The sequence below is a fragment of the Rhinopithecus bieti genome, unplaced genomic scaffold (genome assembly GCF_001698545.2).
Source record: "Rhinopithecus bieti isolate Rb0 unplaced genomic scaffold, ASM169854v2 scaffold_19114, whole genome shotgun sequence".
NCBI lineage: Eukaryota > Metazoa > Chordata > Mammalia > Primates > Cercopithecidae > Rhinopithecus > Rhinopithecus bieti.
The window spans coordinates 118,008-137,314 of record NW_016809444.1 but is presented as its reverse complement, the minus strand read 5'-3'; the positions used below and the strand labels follow the sequence as shown (position 1 = coordinate 137,314).

Sequence of the window (19,307 nt, the reverse complement as noted above, 5' to 3'; positions counted from 1 at the left end):
TTTCTATCTATGCTGCCCCTAACCACATGTGGCTGTTGAGCCGTGGATGTGTTACAGGGCCTCTGCCCAAATAACTCAAGGGGGAGAGGACCACCACCAGGACTCCGTGGAGTGCTTTGTGAAACCAGTGGTTATTCTTGACAACTATTTGCTAGAGCCTTTTTATCTGTGCTGCCCCTAGCCACATGCAGCTATTGAATATTTGAAATGTGGCCAATGAGTTATCACAACCAACCATATCCACTGATTTTTGTATACTTGCTCACTGATTCTTACGATACCTAGAATAGTACTTGATCCATAGTTAAACGCTCCATTAAAAGAACATTAGAGCTATTCCAGTACTATGTAAATACTAAGTATCAGTTCCAAATTTAGTAGATGTGCGGCCGAAACATGCAGAATACTAAATATCAATATTGTCATTTTGTTCTAACATTATGACTCTACGGTATTATAAAAATGATTAAATAGTACTACCAACTAATATATCATTTGCTGAGTACTTACTACTTACCAAGTAGTCTGATGTATCACATATTACTCGTTAATAAAACCTAACACTAAGTGGTTTAAGATCACACATAGAGATCTGAACCTAGGCTCAACATTATGCTGCCCTTAGAAGGGGACTATAAGCCACTTACCTACAAAATGTCAAGCACCTGACTAGACCCTCTGTAATATGGTGGGAACCAAGGGGGACTTTACAGAATGGAGAGAAGCACAGGCAGTTAGGCAAGTTCACACACAATGTGCAATGTAGTTCTGATTCTACAGGGCCATTACATAGACGGGCTGGTGGTGGTCAGAGAAAAGTTAGGTTAAGAGCAGTAAGGTATAAGGCAATAGGGAGCATTCCAGTTAAATTAAAACATTCAGAGCCCTGAAGGCCAGAGCACATTGCCATTTTACAAGAGTTTGAAAATAACCAACTCTCCACTACTATATACAGACATTAACTCCTCCCCTCCAAGGGTACTTCTCTGTAGCTTCACTGCTTCTCCAAACCTTTAAACACAACTATCCTCAGGGCCTTTGCACTAGTTTTCCCTCTGCCTAGAATGCTCTCCCCTCAACTATATATAAGGCCATGACATCTCCCTCAGCTCTTTCATGTTGAGTGAGGCCTCCCTTGCTGGCCATGTTAAGTCATCTCCCTTTCCTCCCCTCCTTAGCAATTATAGCCAGCTAATGCATTAGTTGAATATTTTTTGTACTAGTCCATTCTCACATTTCTATAAGGAACTGAGACTGGGTAATTTATAAAGAAAAGGTTTGTCTCATCTCAGCAGGCTGCACAGGGAGCTTGGCTGCTGAGGCTTCAGGAAACTCACAATCATGGGGTATGTCTAAAAGGAAGCACATGGCCAAAGTAGGAGGAAGGGGAGGTGCCACACTTTTAATCTAAACTCTGCCATTCTTCTGCCTCTGACTTGAGAAAACATATGCACAATTGCATAATCTTTATTTTTATTAATTTTTCTTTTCAGGCTGGAGCAGTGACAAGATCATGGCTCACTGCAGTCTCAACCTCTTGGGCTCAAGCAATCCTTCTGCCTCATTTTTTGTAGAGAGGAGGTGTTACTATGTTGCCCAAGATAGTCTTAACTCCTGACCTCAAGCGATCCCCCTGCCTTGGCCTTCCCAAGTGCTGGGATTACAGGCACCAGCCACTGCCCCAGCCACACTACACATCTAAACAACCAGATCTCATGAGAACTCACTATTATAAGGAACAGTAAGAGGGAAATCCACCCTTTTGATCCAATCACCTCCCACCAGGCCCCTCCTCCAACACTGGGATTACAATTCAACATTATCTGAACTTATGAGCGATTACCTAAACTTATGAGGCTAGACTTTACAATATGGAACATAAAAGCTTAGATAAAAAGGTAAGAACAGTGCTATGAATTAAGAATGACTCCAAGATAAATATTAAATACTTGCTACATAAACACACAAAAAAACCAGAATGCGCTGACAGATACTCATTTTGTGCCAAATTTTGTGAAACTTCTTCGGCTCAATGCAATGAAATAATACAAATAGTTCATATTCCTAACAGCTCTACTGTGGTTCTTTCCTAGTTTAATTCTTAACTGTTACAGCAGGACACCAAATCTCAAGAGACAGGTGACTTTCCAGAAGTCACACTGCTGAAAAGTTATACACGTGAAGCCTCTCAGAGATACTCACATGTGATGAAACTTGAGTTACCCCTAATCCATTTCTTTACGTATGAAATGGGAGAATAGAATCTGTAAGGTTAGCAGAGAGAAAAGACGAGAGACCCAAGGTAAGGCAAGTAAGTTTATTAACCTGCCGGGCTTCTCCACCAGTCAGAGGTGGCAGCCCTGAGTTTACAAAATGAGGGGTTTATATGGGGGAGAGAGAGACCCGGGGGGTTGTTAGTTGATTAACTTTACCACATTTCATCTCGTGGCCAGCTTACAATATATTATCTTGTGAAAACAGGAATTTACAAGGGGGTGTAACTTAGGTTTATCCACGTTTCTCATGACCTCCCCCGTGCCACCCGGAGGGCTTCGGTGTAGCAAGTCTGGGGACCTTGCTGTGGCACCTAGATAAGGGTTCAGGAATGCAGCTGCAGAGTATTCAGGTTAAGGGTCAGCTGCATTGAGTTGGCGGGGGCGGGGTGGTCCTGGGGCAGCTTGTCCCTAACAGAATCCACCTCTGAGTTGTGACAATTAAATGAAGAATGTTGAAAAGGTGAACACGAAGCACCTGCTACATTGCCCTGTTGCCACCAGCAATGTCCCACTGCTCTAGCTCCTGTGGCACTGCACGGACACGTGGTTGCTACAAGTTAGTACGCATATTTGGCCTTATTAGAGGCACTTTCCTATTGTAATGGAAGGGATAGTTGGCTTAAGTCAACTGAAATACCAGCAACAGGACATTCCAGCTTCAATGGCTTGTACCTGTAGTTGTCAACCTATAGAAAGAAAAGTTTTAAAATGACGTTTTAAACAAACAAAACTGAAATGTATCGCTTGTTCTACAAACTGTGTAAAGAAAATCACAAAGGTGCTCAAGTTGTAACGAAATTTTTTCTGGTTCAGCTGTGACTCCAGACAGGATCCAAAGGGGAGATTTCCAGTCTCTTCTCTGGGTTTTATGGAGACTTACTTTACCCTTCTGTGTTAGCCTCTTAAAGCACTGGGTTAACCTTAAAAGGGCACAGGAAAGGGTGCTTTGGGATTTTTTTTCTTTGATTTTTTACAGGGTTCACTATTATTTCCTGCGTTGCTCTCCATACCTCGTGGATCTCTGCTTCTCTAAGTCTGAAACCACCACTAGAAACAGCTGTTTTGTTTGGTGAGCATCTACATGGATGTTTCCTTCCAGTTAAGGGGAGCCGGATTCGGACCTTGGCCACAAACAGACGCCGGGGAACCCTCCGGTCCCACTGGCCACGTGCTCCGGGTTGAGTCGTTTCCCCCCGCTCAAGGCTACGAACATACCTGTCCTAAGGATTGAGGCAGCTGCACTTCCGCAGTCGTAAGAGACGAACTCCTGAGCTCAAGGTCGGCTGGGGTTGGGTTCCTGTCGCCGCACGCGTGGCCCGCCCGAAACCCGCTACAAAGTAGTGGCGCGTCCGCCCTGGGGAAGCAAAGGGCAAAATTGTTACGGTGGCCCGGGACCTGCCCCGGAAACCTCTGGCTGTTCCTCTGGGCGCGGCGCCTGTGCCTCGCGCGGCCCCGGGACGAGCACTGCCGCCCGCCCCCCGGGCAGCCGAGGGCTGCTCTACCCCTCCGTTCTGGCCGCCAGGAGCAGAGGAGCTCGGGGCGGGCAAAGCCTGTGGGGACACGGGGCAAGCCCAGCCCCTGATCGGGCCCGCGGGCCGGCCGGGCGCCCTCCCCTCCGGAGACCGAAAGCCGAAGGCTGGAGACGCACTCACCACGCCATTCCAGCTGACAAAGAGGCAGGCGACCTGCACCGGCCGAACAAACCAGAGAGGCGGCGCCGGGCGGGGCGGGGCGGGGAAGGGGAGGAGGAGGGTCGCGGGGCCCGCAGCCAATCCCGGGAAGACTCTGGGCGAGGGCGGGGCTCGCAGCCGATCCTTGGAGAAGTCGGGGAGCTCAGCCAAACCCGGGAAGACGCTGAGCGGGGCGGGGTGGAGGGCCGCGGCACGCACAGCCAATCCCGGACGGGGCAGGACGGGCCTGGCCATTGGCTCTCGGTGTCCGGGGCCGGCCTAGGTCTGGCTCTTGCAGTGGCGCGTGGATAAGCCGTGTCTGCGCGCAGAGCATCCTCGGAATTAGATTCTTCAGGCTCCCCACCAATCCCCGGCGTTGGTGATTCTGGTGCTCTTAGGCCCTAGACCCTTCCTCGGGTTCTCTTGTGGGGAGGCCATCGAGGTTACTCCAGGGCTTGCCTAAGGCCTTGAGATTCCCTTTCCTAAAGCCACATTAATCCAGTGTGTGTTCATAATCTGTGTCCGCCTAAACCGTAAGCTTAAAGAGAAGCCAGGACCAAGTCTTGTTCGACAAGCTCACTCCCATGGCCTCTCCTAAAGCTTGGACTGCCTCCTTTCCTCATACTCCCTCTTTATTCATTTGCAGAGTCCAATAAGTAAACCATAATCAGTTGGAGGGTGGGAGTTGGAGAGGTTGAGAAGGCAGCCATAGCAGTCTCAAGGTAACAGGCTCAAACGTGGCAAACAAGTAGAATAAAATTGGAGTATATGCCAAAAGGAGAACTTCTATTACTGTTTCACATAGTTACCATCTGCTAACAAATCTAATCCTCAAAATATATTTTGTCATCTCCAAATTATAGATGGGGAAATAATTATGTTATGTGACTTGCCCAAAGTCACAGAGCAGCTAGCCAGTGGTAGATCCAGGATTTGAACTCAAGCAGCCTGAAGGCAGAGCCCCTCAAACACCATGCTACCTAGCCTTTCCCCAGGTATTGGGGATGGAGCAGGAAGGGAAACCAAAAAATAGCCTACATTTGGTTAACTGATCAAGACAGGCAGCTCTGGTGGGGTTGTAGCTTTGCAAGCAGAAAGAACAGCTCGTCCAGAGCCCCAAGGTAAACAGGAAAGGGATTTACTTGTTTAAGGACGCCCAGAAATGGAACATAAGGAGCAGAATGGCCTGAGATGAGAATGGCTTGGGGCCAGACCATGCAGGAAACCCTGGAAGAGTTGTTTTGTTTTGTTTTTGAGATGGAGTCTTGCTCTGTTACCCAGACTGGGGTGTGGTGGCGCGATCTTGGCTCTCTGCAGCCTCCACCTCCCAAGTTCAAACGATTCTCCTGCCTCGGCCTCCCGGGTAGCTGGGATTACAGGTACACACCACCATGCCTGGCTAATTTTTGTATTTATGGAAGAGTTTATATTTTGTGCTAATGATGATGGAAAGCTGTTCAAGTGCTTTTTTTGTTTGTTTTCATGTGCATTTTTTAAACAGTGGAATGATAGGATCTGATGTAGGGTGTGGTTTCGGGTGTGATTAAGGTGATTTTGGTGGGAAGAAGAAGTTGAATAAAATTTACCAATAAACCCTAGCAGCTAGTCATCATCTTGCAGATATTCATAGGATCTTGTTGAAATCGGAAAGTGAATATCAGTTTATTGTCCCCTCATCTTTCTCAAGAGTCTTCCAAACGTATCTCTAGTTGGAATCTGTTCTTTTAGAGTCCTTTTGATAGCTGAGAGATATTACCTTTCCTTTAACTATGGCAATGAATTTGGTCAGGCTATATGGGAAAATATAGGAAAAGAGAAGTAAATCTCCTTAGTAAAGAGACTAATGCAGGAATTCAGCAGCAACCTAGCAGGTGCTGGGGTAGTTGTGCAGAATGTCTTCTCCCCTCCCCAACCAGGAGATAAAATGGGAAGGAATTATGAAAGAATTACATTTGTGTTTGATTTAAGAGAAATTCACCTTAATCTGAAGGCTTCACATTTCTGGCCAAATACTTCAATTCAATGAACATGAAAAACTTTGTTCATTTGAAATAGTAAAACTTCACTGGGCTTAGAGGAGAAATGTCTATTAAATACAGAGATGATAGAACAAAATAAACTGATTTATAATTGCTTTTAAGTTAGGTTCAAGATAATATGTATTTGGTACTAAAAATGCTTGCAATACTTAGAATACAGTTTAAAGAGAATTGTTTCAATTGGGTTTATTATTAGGCCTAATTTTTTGAGAGAAATTAGTATGTCCAATCCTTCCTTCCTTCCTTCTTTTTTTTCTCTCTCTCTCTTTCCTTCCTTCCTTCCTTCCTTCCTTCCTTCCTTCCTTCCTTCCTTCCTTCTTTCTCTCTTTCTCTGTCTCTCTCTCCCTCCCTCCCTTCCCTGCCTCCTTTGCTCCTTCCCTTCCTTCTTTCCTTTTCTTTTCTCTCTCTCTTGCTCTCTCTCTCTTTCTTGCTCTCTCTCTCTCTCTCTCAGCTCTCTCCCTCTCCCTTTCTTTTCCTTTTGACAGGGTCTTTATCACTTAGGCTAGAGTGCAGTGGCACGATCATAGCTCATGGGTCTAGCTCCAACTCCTAGGCTTAAGTGATCTTCCCGCCTCAGCCTCCCAAAGCATTGGCATTACAGTTGTGAGCCACCACGCCTGGCCAGTCTGTCCAATTTGAGGGAGTGCAGTCTGTCCAACTTTAATCTGTCTGAAGTTGAATAAAGGGACCTAGAAGAATACTCACCAGCCCTCCAGATATTCTCAGTTGGATTTCCCAGAGACACCACAAAATCACTCTTTTGGCCCAGAGTTTATTCTTTTCTTCCACCCGTCCACTTCCTTTTTGTGTCTTCTGTCTTGAAGAATAACAATTCCTTATCCCAGCTGTCCAGGACTTAGCACAAATGCTTTCCTTTCTCAGCCTCCTCCTCCATTTCTCAGCCTCCTACTTCCTCATCTTCTTCCATGTGGGCAGTTCTTCCTATTGACCATCCACGAGTCTGCCTCTTCTTTCCAGCCCTTGCTTGTACTTTAGTTCTAGCTCCATCATTTACTTTCAGCATTATCCACTGCAGTAGCCTCCACCTTCATTCAGCTTCCCTGTCTCCAGTGTTCCCTTCCCTATGAATTCTTCCACACGGCTGTCATCTCCATTGGAAATTGTTAAATGGTTCTTTACTGCCACCAGGAAAAAAACCGACCCCCACCTATCTACCTCCTCCTCCCACTTCCCACATACCTATTATGATCCAACCATGCTGAAATAACTGCAGAGCCCTGAATGCTGTCCAGCACTGTCCCGTACAACTTTCTGCAGTGATGGAAATGTTCTGTATCTCTGCTGTCCAGTATGGGCGCCATGTGTGGCTATTGAGTACTTGAAATGTGAATAGCACAACACAAGACCTGGATCTTAAACTTTATTTACTTTTAACTAATTTAAATTTAAATAGTCATGCTGGGTCTGGTGGTGGTATGCCTATAATCCCAGCTACGTGGGCAGAAGTCTGAGGTGGGAGGATCCCTTGAGGCCAGAAGTTTGAGGCTGCAGTGTGCTCTGACAGTGCCTGTGAATAGCCACTGCACTCCAGCTGCCATATGTATTCTATGTATATACATGTATAAGTATAGTTTGTGTGTGTGTGTGTGTGTGTGTGTAAAAATATGGTTACTACAATGTCAGTGGTAGTTCTCTCAAGGTGATGGGATTTCATGTGTCTTACTTTCTAAAATATTTTTGAGGTATCATTCAAATTCTTTACAATGAGCATGTATTACTGATATATAATTTTCATTACGGAAAACAAAATAAAGACTATATTAGCCTTTTGTAAGAAACTGCAAGAACATGATATCAGTATAAAGTATAGTGTTTCACAAAAAAGGAGAGCCACCCACCTTCCACAATTAGAGATACTCACTTGTCTACAACACAAGAGCGGGCAGTAGCCATGGCATAAGCAACAACTGACCTGAAAGCAAAAGAATGATCTCTTGTGGTGCCTCCACTGCTGTCTCCTGTGTCTACCCTCCCACCCCCACAGCAGACATGATCCTAGCACCATGACAATCACCTCTTCTCTGTCCCCTGCCTGACTCCTAGCTAGGGCTGGAGCCTGAAAAGGGGCCTTAGGTGTACAGAGAGGGTCACCTGGAATCACCAGAAGCATCTGCAGAAGTATATGGATATGTTGGGTGACTCAGATGACATCTTATTTGGCCCTTAGCATCAAGGATTTATTCTATCAAATACTCTATTAAGAACTAATGTTTTCATTTATTGGCTATTATATTTCTTTTCTACATTTTGGCAATTTTTTCTTTACTGAAAAAAAGTGACAATTACCTGAGAGATTATTTTAAATTCATGGCAAAATGTGTTTTGCTGAGCTATGGGATGCAATTTCTGCAGATCTCAGTGTGCTCAGCTGTGGAAGTCAGTTATAGGGTATAGAGCTCTGGTGGTAGGGTAAGACCCAAAAAGCCACCAGAATGAATACAGGAGACAACGTAGCCTGGAGCCAAGACATGGTTTATATTTTGCACAGTAACTAATCTGCGAAAATGACAGGATGTTTTGAAATTTGATTAAGCAGCAAGGTGAAAGAAGCATTTTGGGGAGTTAGATCTATTTATTATTATTAAGGGTATTGTACAAGTTCTAATTCAATTCTAAAGAGAGGAGGAAATTTGTATTCTTTATTTTAAAACAAGGTGGCTTATCTAAATAAGTAACAAACTCAGTGTTTTATTTAAGTAATTAATTTATTTTTTGAGACATAGTCTTGCTCTGTCACCAGAGCTGGAGTGCAGTGGTGCGATCTCGGCTCACTGCAACCTCCGCCTCCCAGGTTCCAGTGATTCTCCTGCCTCAGCCTCCTGAGTAGCTGGGATTACAGGCGGCTGCCACCATGCCTGGCTAATTTTTGTATTTTTAGTAGAGACGGAGTTTCACCAAGTTGGCCAAGATGGTCTCACTCTCTTGACCTTGTGATCCACCCACCTTGGCCTCCCAAAGTGCTGGGATTACAGACACGAGCCACTGTGCCTGGCCCCGAAACTCAGTGTTTTAAATCATCCTTTTGTACATGTATGATCATATTTATAATTCTATCTCTATTTATCAATCTACTACTGGCAGCACCCACCTCATGTATTGGCGGCTCCTGAGGTGTCATGTGACTTGGATACCGGGATGGAGCCAGACTTTGTGAGATTGAAGCTTATACAATTTGGGTGGTCCTTAAAAGAAACAATGCAAAAACATCATACTTTTATGAATTTTACAAAAATATGCAACCCCATGGACACGTTGTTAGAGCCGTTCTTGGGCCCTAGGTGAGGCCCATGCAAATAAAGAAATTGACACCTAAACTTTACTTCAACAGTTTTAGGGTAAATCTACCTTGGCTGCTCAGATGCTCTAGAAAGGGGAATTGTTGACTACTCTTTAATATCATCCTTAGCATAGCACAGCTAAGGAGGAAACTTCATGCTTACACAAGGGCTTCTTCTTTAATCATCAGCAATGGTCCAGTTTACTCTACACCTACTATTTGTGCCAGGCACTGTTTTAAGCCTTTTTTTTTTTTTTGCATTGTCTCTTTTGCGTCCTCATACTAACACTGAGATATATGTACTAGACGATCTCCATTTTACAGATAGGAAACTGAACCCAGAGATATTGAATAACTTGCCCAAGAAGAGGTACCCGCTGAGTACTGAAAAACAGGCAGAGGTGGGGATGGGTTTCCAGCTGTTGAATTCCTGGGGCAGTGCTGTCTAAGAACAGTAGCAGAAAGAGAGGCCTAGGCCACCAAACTGAGGTTCAACAACCTGACCTCTGCTGTGGGGTGAGCTTGGTGAGAGCAGGCAGGACATAGGTCACTAGGAGAAAGATCCAGTTTCCGGAACTGGACAGAAGGTCTCAGCCAAATATGGGGAGTTGGAGGTGGGGAATCTTGGTTCTGAGCCCCAGGAACCTCCACTATATAACATAAGATTGGTTTTAGAGATTCAGAGATGATGGGTCAACGGGCAGAAAGGTTTCCTGACATCCACAAACTCAAAATAAAAATGGCCATTTGTATACTCTGAGCAGCCACGAAGCTCTCTGAACAATAAAACTGCTGAGAAGTCATCTAGGAACAGTTTAATGCCACCTTTCTCCACCTTCTTTGGGATAAATATGCATCACATGTTCTTCCTCTTTTTTAGTCTTGCACACAAACACATTAATCCCAATGTCTTCCTCAGACCAGCGTTAAAGTCACTTTTTTTCCCCAATGTTGGAAAGCCCTGATAACAAAACTAAAACCCCCTTAGTTCTATCCTCTCTTCTTTAATTTCATTTGCATGGTAAAACCCAGCATATTTATCGTTGGTAAATATCAGAAGAGAGCTTCAGATATCCCTGTATAAAGGGAGAGGGAAGTAGTACGTGTTAAGAGTGAAATGGAGTTAACCAAGAACTTTAAAACAACTTGTAGTTGCAATTTATTTGTGCTTTTTAAATTTCTACTGTTTTGTATTTATTGATGATTATTTGTGATTTATTATTTATTCTTTTTTTTGAGAAAGAGTCTTGCTCTGTGCTTAGTGTGCTCAGCTGTGGAAGTCAGTTATAGGGCTTAGAGCTCTGGTGGTAGGGTAAGGCTGAAAAAGCCACCAGAATGAGTAGAGGAGACAACATAGCCTGGAGCCAAGACATGATCTATATTCTGCACAGTAACTAATCTGTGAAAATAACAGTGGTGCCATCTTGGCTCACTGCAAACTCTGCCTCTTGGGTTTATGCAGTCTCCTGCCTCAGCCTCCCAAGTAGCTGAGATTACAGGGAGGAACCCCCACACCCAGCTAATTTTTGTATTTTTAATAGAGATGGGGTTTCACCATATTGATCAGGGTTGTCTCGAACTCCTAACCTCAAGTGATCCATCTGCCTCAGCCTCCCAAAGTGCTGAGATTAGAGGTGTGAGCCATCGCACCTGGTCATTTATTCATTATTTACAGCCCAGTTTAGTCCAAAAAGGATTTGAGTGTAATTTACACAAATACATTACAATGAGATTTTCAAAGAATAGTGAGAAAGTTGGAGTGCAGGGAAAATATGATTAAAGTCCAAGGCTAGTACACAAAATAAAACCATGGGGAATACTTGCTGGAGGAAGGCTGAAGATTTTGCTCTGAGCTGCCTGGCAGTCAATGTAAAACATCAGAAAATAGAAAAAAAAATTGACACTCAAGAGAAATACAAATATTCCTGGAAGAAATTTCTTCCATGGATCTTTATAAAGAGGGTACTGTAACCAACCTCCTCAATATCAATAATCTAAAGAGAATAGTTTTTTACTTGGAAAATAGGTGTGATAAAAAAAAAAAGAAAGAAAAAAAAGAATGTTTTAATCTCTCCAGCTTTCGGGTGTCCAAGATTTTGATGCCTAGCCAAGATGATTTACTTGCTTGAATTCAATTAAAACAAAATGTTTTCACATCCCAATTATCATTTGGCAAGAGAGTTGTCTGTCATGCACATGACACTTGGGGAAAAAATTGGACTTTTAACTGATTATGAAGCAGATAGGCTACACTCTGCTGTAATACTGAAATCAATGGCTAAAAACAGATGGCACCTTCCCATAACAAAGATGTGGTAATTTGGGTTAGTTCCCTGGCCAAAGATTCGGCATTTAGTCATAGACATAAGTGCGTGTGTGTGTGTGTGTTGTGGGGGACGGGCGGTCGTCAACTTTAAATAACAAGAGTCAGAAAATTTTTAAGTATAGAGTTTATTTGAGCTCAAAGTTTGAGGGCGGCCACCCAGGAGCAAAGATTCAAGTTGTCCTGAATATACACTCTGATTAGCAGCAGTTACAAGTGGGTTTATTTTAATTTTAGCTTTTTTAAAGGCAGGGTCCTTCCCAGGCTGGAGTACAGTGGTGTAATCATGGCTCACTGTAACCTTGAACTCCTGGGCTCAAGTGATCCTCCTACCTTAGCCTCCTGAATGGCCAGGATTACAGGCAAGTGCCACCATGCCCAGCTACTTTTCAAAAATTTTTTGTGGAGATGGGGTCTTCCTGTGTTGGCCAGTCTGGTCTCAAACTTCTGGCCTCAAGCAATCCTGCCTCAGCCTCCCAAAGTGCTGGTATTGTGGCCACAGTGGGTTTATTACTATTTTTATTTTTTGGTAGTTCAGTGATCCTTGTTCTGAAAGTGAGTTTTTAAAGGAAAAAGAAGAGCAGTTCCTAAATTGTAATGTAAACCAATAATTTACATTAAGGTAACACAAGCTATTGGCTATACATTGTTCTTTGTGTCACAAATTCCAAGAACATGAAGATAATGGTGGCTGGGAGTGGTGGCTCATACCTGTAATCCCAGAATTTTGAGAGGCTGAGACGCGCAGATCACCTGAGGTTAGGAGTTCGAGACCAGCCTGGCCAACATGGTAAAACCCCATCTCTACTAAAAATACAAAAATCAGGCCGGGCGCGGTGGCTCAAGCCTGTAATTCCAGCATTTTAGGAGGCTGAGGTGGGCGGATCATGAGGTCAGGAGTTCGAGACCAGCCTGGCCAACATGCTGAAACCCCATCTCTATTAAAAATACAAATAAATTGCCAGGGGTGTTGGTGCTCACCTGTAATCCCAGTTACTTAGGAGGCTGAGGCAGGAGAATTGCTTGAACCCGGGAGGCAGAGATTGCAGTGAGCCGAGATCACTCCACGGTACTCCAGTCTGGGCAACAGAGTGAGACTCTGTCACAAACAAACAAACAAGCAAACAAAAAGATAATGGGGGAAGGGGCTACACAGGAACAAAATGCCTTTAAACAATTGTCCCTGGGAATGGATGTGGGGAGCAGGGGTAGGATGTGATCAAGTTCCATACTCATGTCCCTCTGGGCCAAATAGATTTTTGCATATCTCATATGACTCAGACTGTTCTGACCTTTCTTTTTCTCTCATTTCCCCCCTTTTCATCAAGACCTTTCAAAGAAAGCATTGTAGGTGAACTCAAACAGTTCTGGCTTCAGTTATGTTCAGGAGCTTAGTCCCATGTCATTAGGAATGCTCATTCCCAGATGGTCCTGTTCCACATGGGGGGTGGGGGAAACAAGATACATCTCAGTTAGGAATTTTAAGAGTCCCCAAAGGCTAAATGGGATGGCATCACAGGGTGGCAAAAATGAGACCTCAGTCAAGTCATTGATTTATATAGCTGCTATCACTTGTTGAATCATCTCTAGTATTCAGATTACCATGAGTTTAGTTTTCTCAGAAGTAAAACAAGGGATACATAGTAGAAATATAATACACATAAAGATTATAATAAAAAAGAGAATTTGAATACCAAAATGTCAAAAAGAAAACCCTATTCCATAAAGGAGTCAACTATGAAGATTATAAAGAAAATGAAAACCTGGTCCTTCTTTAGAAAATTCTTATATCCAGGAAATAATTTAGGATTTAGTTCAAATCATAGAGAAATAATAAAATGTTAAAAATAGTGTTCAGGACTGGTATACAAGAAAAGGTGTGCTATAGTTTTCTTCTGAAACATTTTTTTCCCCCTCTTCAGCTCCCCATTTCTACCAAAGGTAAATTTTAATAGGACCAATGTACTTGCAAAATAAGTTTTAGTATTATACTTGGCCTGATTATTTGCATAAAACTCAGCAAGAATAGTGAATGGCCATATAGGCTCTTTTAAGTTGGCTTTGTTGGAATGTTTTAATAAGGAATTTAAGTTTTTTTTTTTTTTTTTTTTTTTTTTTTTTTGAGACAGAGTTTCACTCTTGTTGCTCAGGCTGGAGTGCAATGGTGCAATCTCAGCTCACTGCAACCTCTGCCTTCTGAGTTCAAGCGATTCTCCTGCCTCAGCCTCCCAAGTAGCTGGATTACAGGCATGCACCGCCACGCCTGGCTAATTTTGTATTTTTAGTAGAGACAGGGTTTCTCCATGTTGGTCAGGCTGGTCTCAAACTCCTGACCTCAGGTGATCTGCTTGCCTGGGCCTCCCAAAGTGCTGGGATTACAAGTGTGAGCCACCATGCCCAGCCACTTAAGATTAAACTTTTAAAAGCTTCTTGAAGTTAGGATACCAAGCCAGGGATTCACCAGGAGACTGTTCGTGTAGTATCTGTATGAATTGGGTGAATTCCTCTCTTCTCAAGGTCTCAAAAGTATCTTGAGGTTCCTCATCTTCAGAAAGTGATATTATTCATTTACCACAGAGTCAGAAACCATGTAGACAAGGTACCTGGCGAGTCTTTCCAACAGCGTTTTAGCAGCTGTATAAAATCAATTTCAATTCCTCAAAGCAGTCTGGTCATATGTAAAACATGCCGTTCCTGTTGAGCCTTAGTAAAATTACCAGTTCATCTAACATGTCCTGTTACAAAAGAAAACATATTCTTATTGAACCTATGCAAATAATTATATTTCCATAAAATAGAAATAGTCACCAATAGTTTCCAAATTTTGGAAAAATCAGGTAGAGAGAAAGGTAAATATTTATATTTTGCTTATAAAAGTATACTTTAGACAATTGCTGTGAGCTGTAAATAACTGAAAAGAAAAATGTTTTCTTGACTCTAGAAAACAAAGTACAAAAAGAACCAGGAATGTTTCAAACAAAAAATGTCATAAAAGTAATTTTAGTCCTCTATCAATTCAGTCCTGTGTAATAATTCTTATTTTCTTGATGTTTTGTTAACAATTTTCATGAAAACATACTTTTTGTCCTCCATCAAGTCATACCGTGTAATAATTCTTATTCTGCTTGATGTTTTCTTAGCAATTTCATGAACACATAAGCTTTTTATTAGAGTTCTGGAAATTTTGACTTGGTCTAATGATATGATCTCTAAAGTTATCAGAAGCCTGTTCTCAAGGGTACTTGTCAGGGCTCTTTTCAGTGAATTTACTTGAAGAAGCAAAAAAAGAAGTGAATTTACTTGAAGAAGCAAATATAGACTATAATCTATTATAAACCACTTTTTTAGTAGAATAAAAGTAAAGCAATGATTGTCAATGAAAAAAGACTTAGAGGAGCCATGGTTAAAGATGCAATTGAAAATGCAATTATATCGTTTCTGTTACAACAATTTAACATAATAATTATAAATATGACTGACAGGCTAGGTGCGGTGGCTCACACCTGTAATCCCAGCACATTGGGAGGCTGAGGCGGGCTGATCACTTGAGGTCAAGGGTTCGAGATCAGCCTGGCCAACATGGTGAAACCTGGTCTCTACTAAAGATACAAAAAATTAGCCAGGCGTGGTGGCACACACCTGTAATCCCAGCTACTTGGGAAGCTGAGGCAGGAGAATTGCTTGAACCTGGGAGGCGGAGGTTGCAGTGAGCTGAGATCGTGCCATTGTACTCTAGCCTGGGTGACAGGGCAAGACTCCATCTCAAAAACATACATACACACATACATACATAAGACATAACATATATCAAGATGTATCAGAATTTTAGGAACCTCATATAATTTTGGAACACATATTAATAACACATTTATGCAAATATAACTTGAAAAAGTTAAACACAATTTCTTATTTGACAATGCCTCTTGTATGAGTTTAACATACCAAATAAGCCTAACATGTCTCTTGAGGATTTTCAGGGGTTCCTGTTTGTTATGTGCAAGTTAGTTCAGGTCAAAAAGACTTAATTTTAGAATTCAAAATTTAATTTTGGGAAGTATATCAAATATCAAAGGTTTGAAACACTTGATATTAAAATAAGAAAAGTTTAAAACATATGATCAAAATAGAATCACAGGTCACTGTAAAAAATAATCATTCATTTACCCAAAATGATAATTAACATATTTCAAAAAGCAAAGACTTTTACTCTTTCATAGAGAGGATACTGTTTCCAGTAGAGAAAACAAAAGAAAGACAGCATGAGGCAAAGTCTTCCTCCACTTATTTTTGCAGTTTACTCAAAAGGTAAATAAATATGTTACAATGTCTTATTAATACTATGTGAAATTCTTGTTCAAAGGAGAAAATCAAATTTTACTTTCATATTAGTATATTAGTAACAATAAAGCTAATTTTAATAAAGTCTTATAAACAAATTCATCGAATCTAAGTCAGCTTTGGCCACACAACATGAGATTTCTATAAACATTTTATAATCTCTTAACAATTATCTATTAAAGACCAGATCAATGCTCTAAGAAAACTGTATAGTTTTACATAGGGTCCTAGACTCGTCTTGAATCAGTTTGCTCAATTTTTATTTTATTATTTTTTAATGAGAGCACAATACAAAAATTTATTTCAATAATGGTGATAACCTAAAGCCACAGAACAAAATATAAATTACATTTAGAATACTCTATTTAGGATGCTGAATTTCTGTTTTTTTAAAAATATTTTTCTTAATAAACATACACAAATTTTGATGCCAAATTCTTCCATGACACTAAACATTTGCGGTGTTGATGAACATGATCTATGTATAAGAATATATATATATACTTGTGGATATATTATTCTACAGAAGAGGGAAATTATCCTTTTATATATCAGAGGGTCCCATAGGATCGAAGAAGTTATAGGAAAACTAATTTTTTTTTTTTAGCTATGTCTACTGGAATGGGAAGCTAACTTTTTTAAATAATTGAAGATACACAACGGTGAAAAAAGATTCCTTCCAGTGGAGCTGAACTTACACTCTCCGGAAAAGTAAAATCAGTGTTGAGTTTATCATCTTTTTGTGATTTGAAGATAGAGATGCTAGTTTTGTTGAGTGATTAGACACGGATGACCCTTCTGACTTTTATTTATTTTTTGTTAGGGCTCAGTAAAATAAATATTTTTTTCCTGTTTTCTTTTTAAAGATTTTTTATTTTAGGTTTGGGGGTACATGTGCAGGTTTGTTATATAGGTAAATTGCATGTCACAGGGGTTTGGTGTACACATTATTTTGCCACCTAGGTAATAAGCATAGTACCCTAGAGGTAGTTTTTCAATCTTCACCCCCCCCGACCCTGCACCATCAAGTAGGCCCCAGTGTCTCTTGTTCCCTTCTTTGCATCCATATGTACTCACTGTTTAGCTCCCACTTACACATGAGAACATGTGATATTTGGTTTTCTGTTCCTGCATTAGTTTGCTTAGGATAATAGCCTCTAGCTCCATCCATGTTGCTACAGAGGACATGATCTCATTCTTTTTATGGATGCATAGTATTCCGTGTGCGTGTGTGTGTGTGTGTGTGTGTGTGTGTATCACATTTTTTAAATTCAGTGTACCATTGATGGGCATTTAGGTTGATTCCATGTCTTTGCTATTGGGCATACTGCTGAGTTGAACAAACACATGCATGTGTCTTTATGGTAGAATGATTTATAATTTCTTTGGGTATATACCCAAGAATAGAATTGCTGGGTCAAATGGTAGTTCTGTTTTAAGTTCTTTGAGAAATTGCCAAACTGCTTTCAACAGTGGATGAACAAGTTTACATTCCCACCAGCAGTGAATAAGCATTCCTTTTCCTCTACAACCTCACCAGCATCTTTTATTTTTTTGACTTTTTAAAAATAGCCAGTATAACTGGTATGAGATGGTATCTTATTGTGGTTTTGGTTTGCATTTCTCTAATGATTAGTGAAATTGAGCCGTTTTTTATATGATTGTTGGCAGCATGAATGTCTTTTGAAAAACGTCTGTTAATGACATTAGGCCACTTTTTAATGGGGTTGGTTTTGCTTGTAAATTTAAGTTCTTTATAGATTTTAGATATAACACCTATGTTGGATGGATAGTTTGTAAATATTTTCTCCTGTTGTATAGGTTGTCTGTTTACCCTTTCTTGATAGGTTATTTTGCTGTGCAGAAGGTCTTTAGTTTAATGAGGTTTCATTTATCAATTTTTGTTTTTGTTGCAATTGCTTTTGATGTCTTCATCAAGAAATCTTTGCCAGGTCCTAGGTTCAGAATGATATTTCCTAGGTTGTCTTCCAGGGTTTTTATAGTTATGGGTTCTAGATTAAAGTCTTTAATTCATCCTGAGTTAATTTTTGTATATGGTGTAAGGAAGGGATCCAGTTTCAGTCTTCTCCATATGGCTAGCCAGTTACCTCAGCACTACTTATTGAATAGAAAGTCCTTTCTTCATTGCTTGTTTTTGTTGATTTTGTCAAAGATCAGATTATTGTAGGTGTGTGGAATTATTCCTGGGCTCTCTACCCTTGTAGTATAGTTTGAAGTAGGGTAAAGTGATGAATATATGAATATCACTTTTTTTTTTTTTTTTTTTTTTTTTGCTTAGTATGGCCTTGGCTATTTGAGTTCTTTTTTGGTTCCATAAGAAATTTTAAATTTTTTTGTCTAATTCTGTGAACAATGTCATTGGTAGTTTGATAGGAATAGCATCGAATCTATAAATAGCTCTGAACAGTATGACCATTCTGATAATATTGATTCTTCCTATCCATGAGCATGAAATGTTTTTCCATTCGATTGTGACATCTCGGATTTCTCTGAGCAGTGTTTTATAATTCTTGTTGTAGAGGTCTTTCACCTCCTTGGTTAGATGTATTCCTACGTGGTTTTTTTTGTTTGTTTTTTGAGATAGAATCTCACTCTGTCACCCAGGATGAGTGCAGTGGTGCTATCTCAGCTCACTGCAACCTCTGCCTCCCAGGTTCAAGCGATTCTCCTGCCTCAGCCCCCCAAGGAGCTGGGATTACAGGTGTGCACTACCATGCCTGGCTAATTTTTGTATTTTTAGTAGAGATGGGGTTTCACCATGTTGCCCAGGCTGGTCTCGAACTCCAGATTTCAGATGATCCGCCTACCTCGGCCTCCCAAAGTGCTGAGATTACAGGTGTGAGCTACCATACCCAGCCATTCCTAGATATTTTATTTTTTATGTGGTGATTGTGAATGGGACTGCATTCATTATTTGGCTCCCAGTTTGTGTATGTGAATGCTAATAATTTCTGTACAGTGATTTTTGTATCCTGAGATTTTGGTAAAGTTGTGTATCAGATCAAGGAGCTTTTGGGCAGAGACTATCGGCTTTCTAAGTATAGAATTATATTGTCTGCAAACAGAGATAGTTTCACCTTCTCTCTTCCTATTTGGCTGCCTTTTATTTCTTTCTCTTGTGTGATTGCTCTGGCTAGGACTTCCAGTACTGTGTTGAATAGGAGTAATGAGAGAGGGCATCCTTGTCTTGTTCCAGTTTTCAAGTGGAATGCTTCTATATTTTGCCAGTATGATGTTGATTGTGGGTTTTTCATAGAGGACTGTTATTATTTTGAAGTATGTTCCTTCAATGCCTAGTTTGTTGAGGTTTTTTTTTTTTTTTTTTTTTTTTTTTTTTTTTTT

At 41.1% G+C, this 19,307-nt stretch overlaps 1 protein-coding gene across 1 annotated transcript in view; it reads right to left on the bottom strand.

Moving 5' to 3' along the window:
* Nucleotides 1-2,302: 2,302 nt before the first annotated feature.
* The window catches only part of LOC108540321 (putative uncharacterized protein DANCR), a 28,482-nt gene continuing 11,477 nt past the window's right edge, over nucleotides 2,303-19,307 (bottom strand). The window contains exons 2-4 of the mRNA XM_017889329.1: nucleotides 3,929-4,265; nucleotides 3,492-3,630; nucleotides 2,303-2,962 (exon numbers count right to left, since the gene is read on the bottom strand). Of these exons, the coding sequence (XP_017744818.1) occupies nucleotides 2,870-2,962; nucleotides 3,492-3,630; nucleotides 3,929-4,265 (569 nt within the window). The 3' untranslated portion in view covers nucleotides 2,303-2,869. The remainder of the gene's footprint in view (nucleotides 2,963-3,491; nucleotides 3,631-3,928; nucleotides 4,266-19,307) is intronic.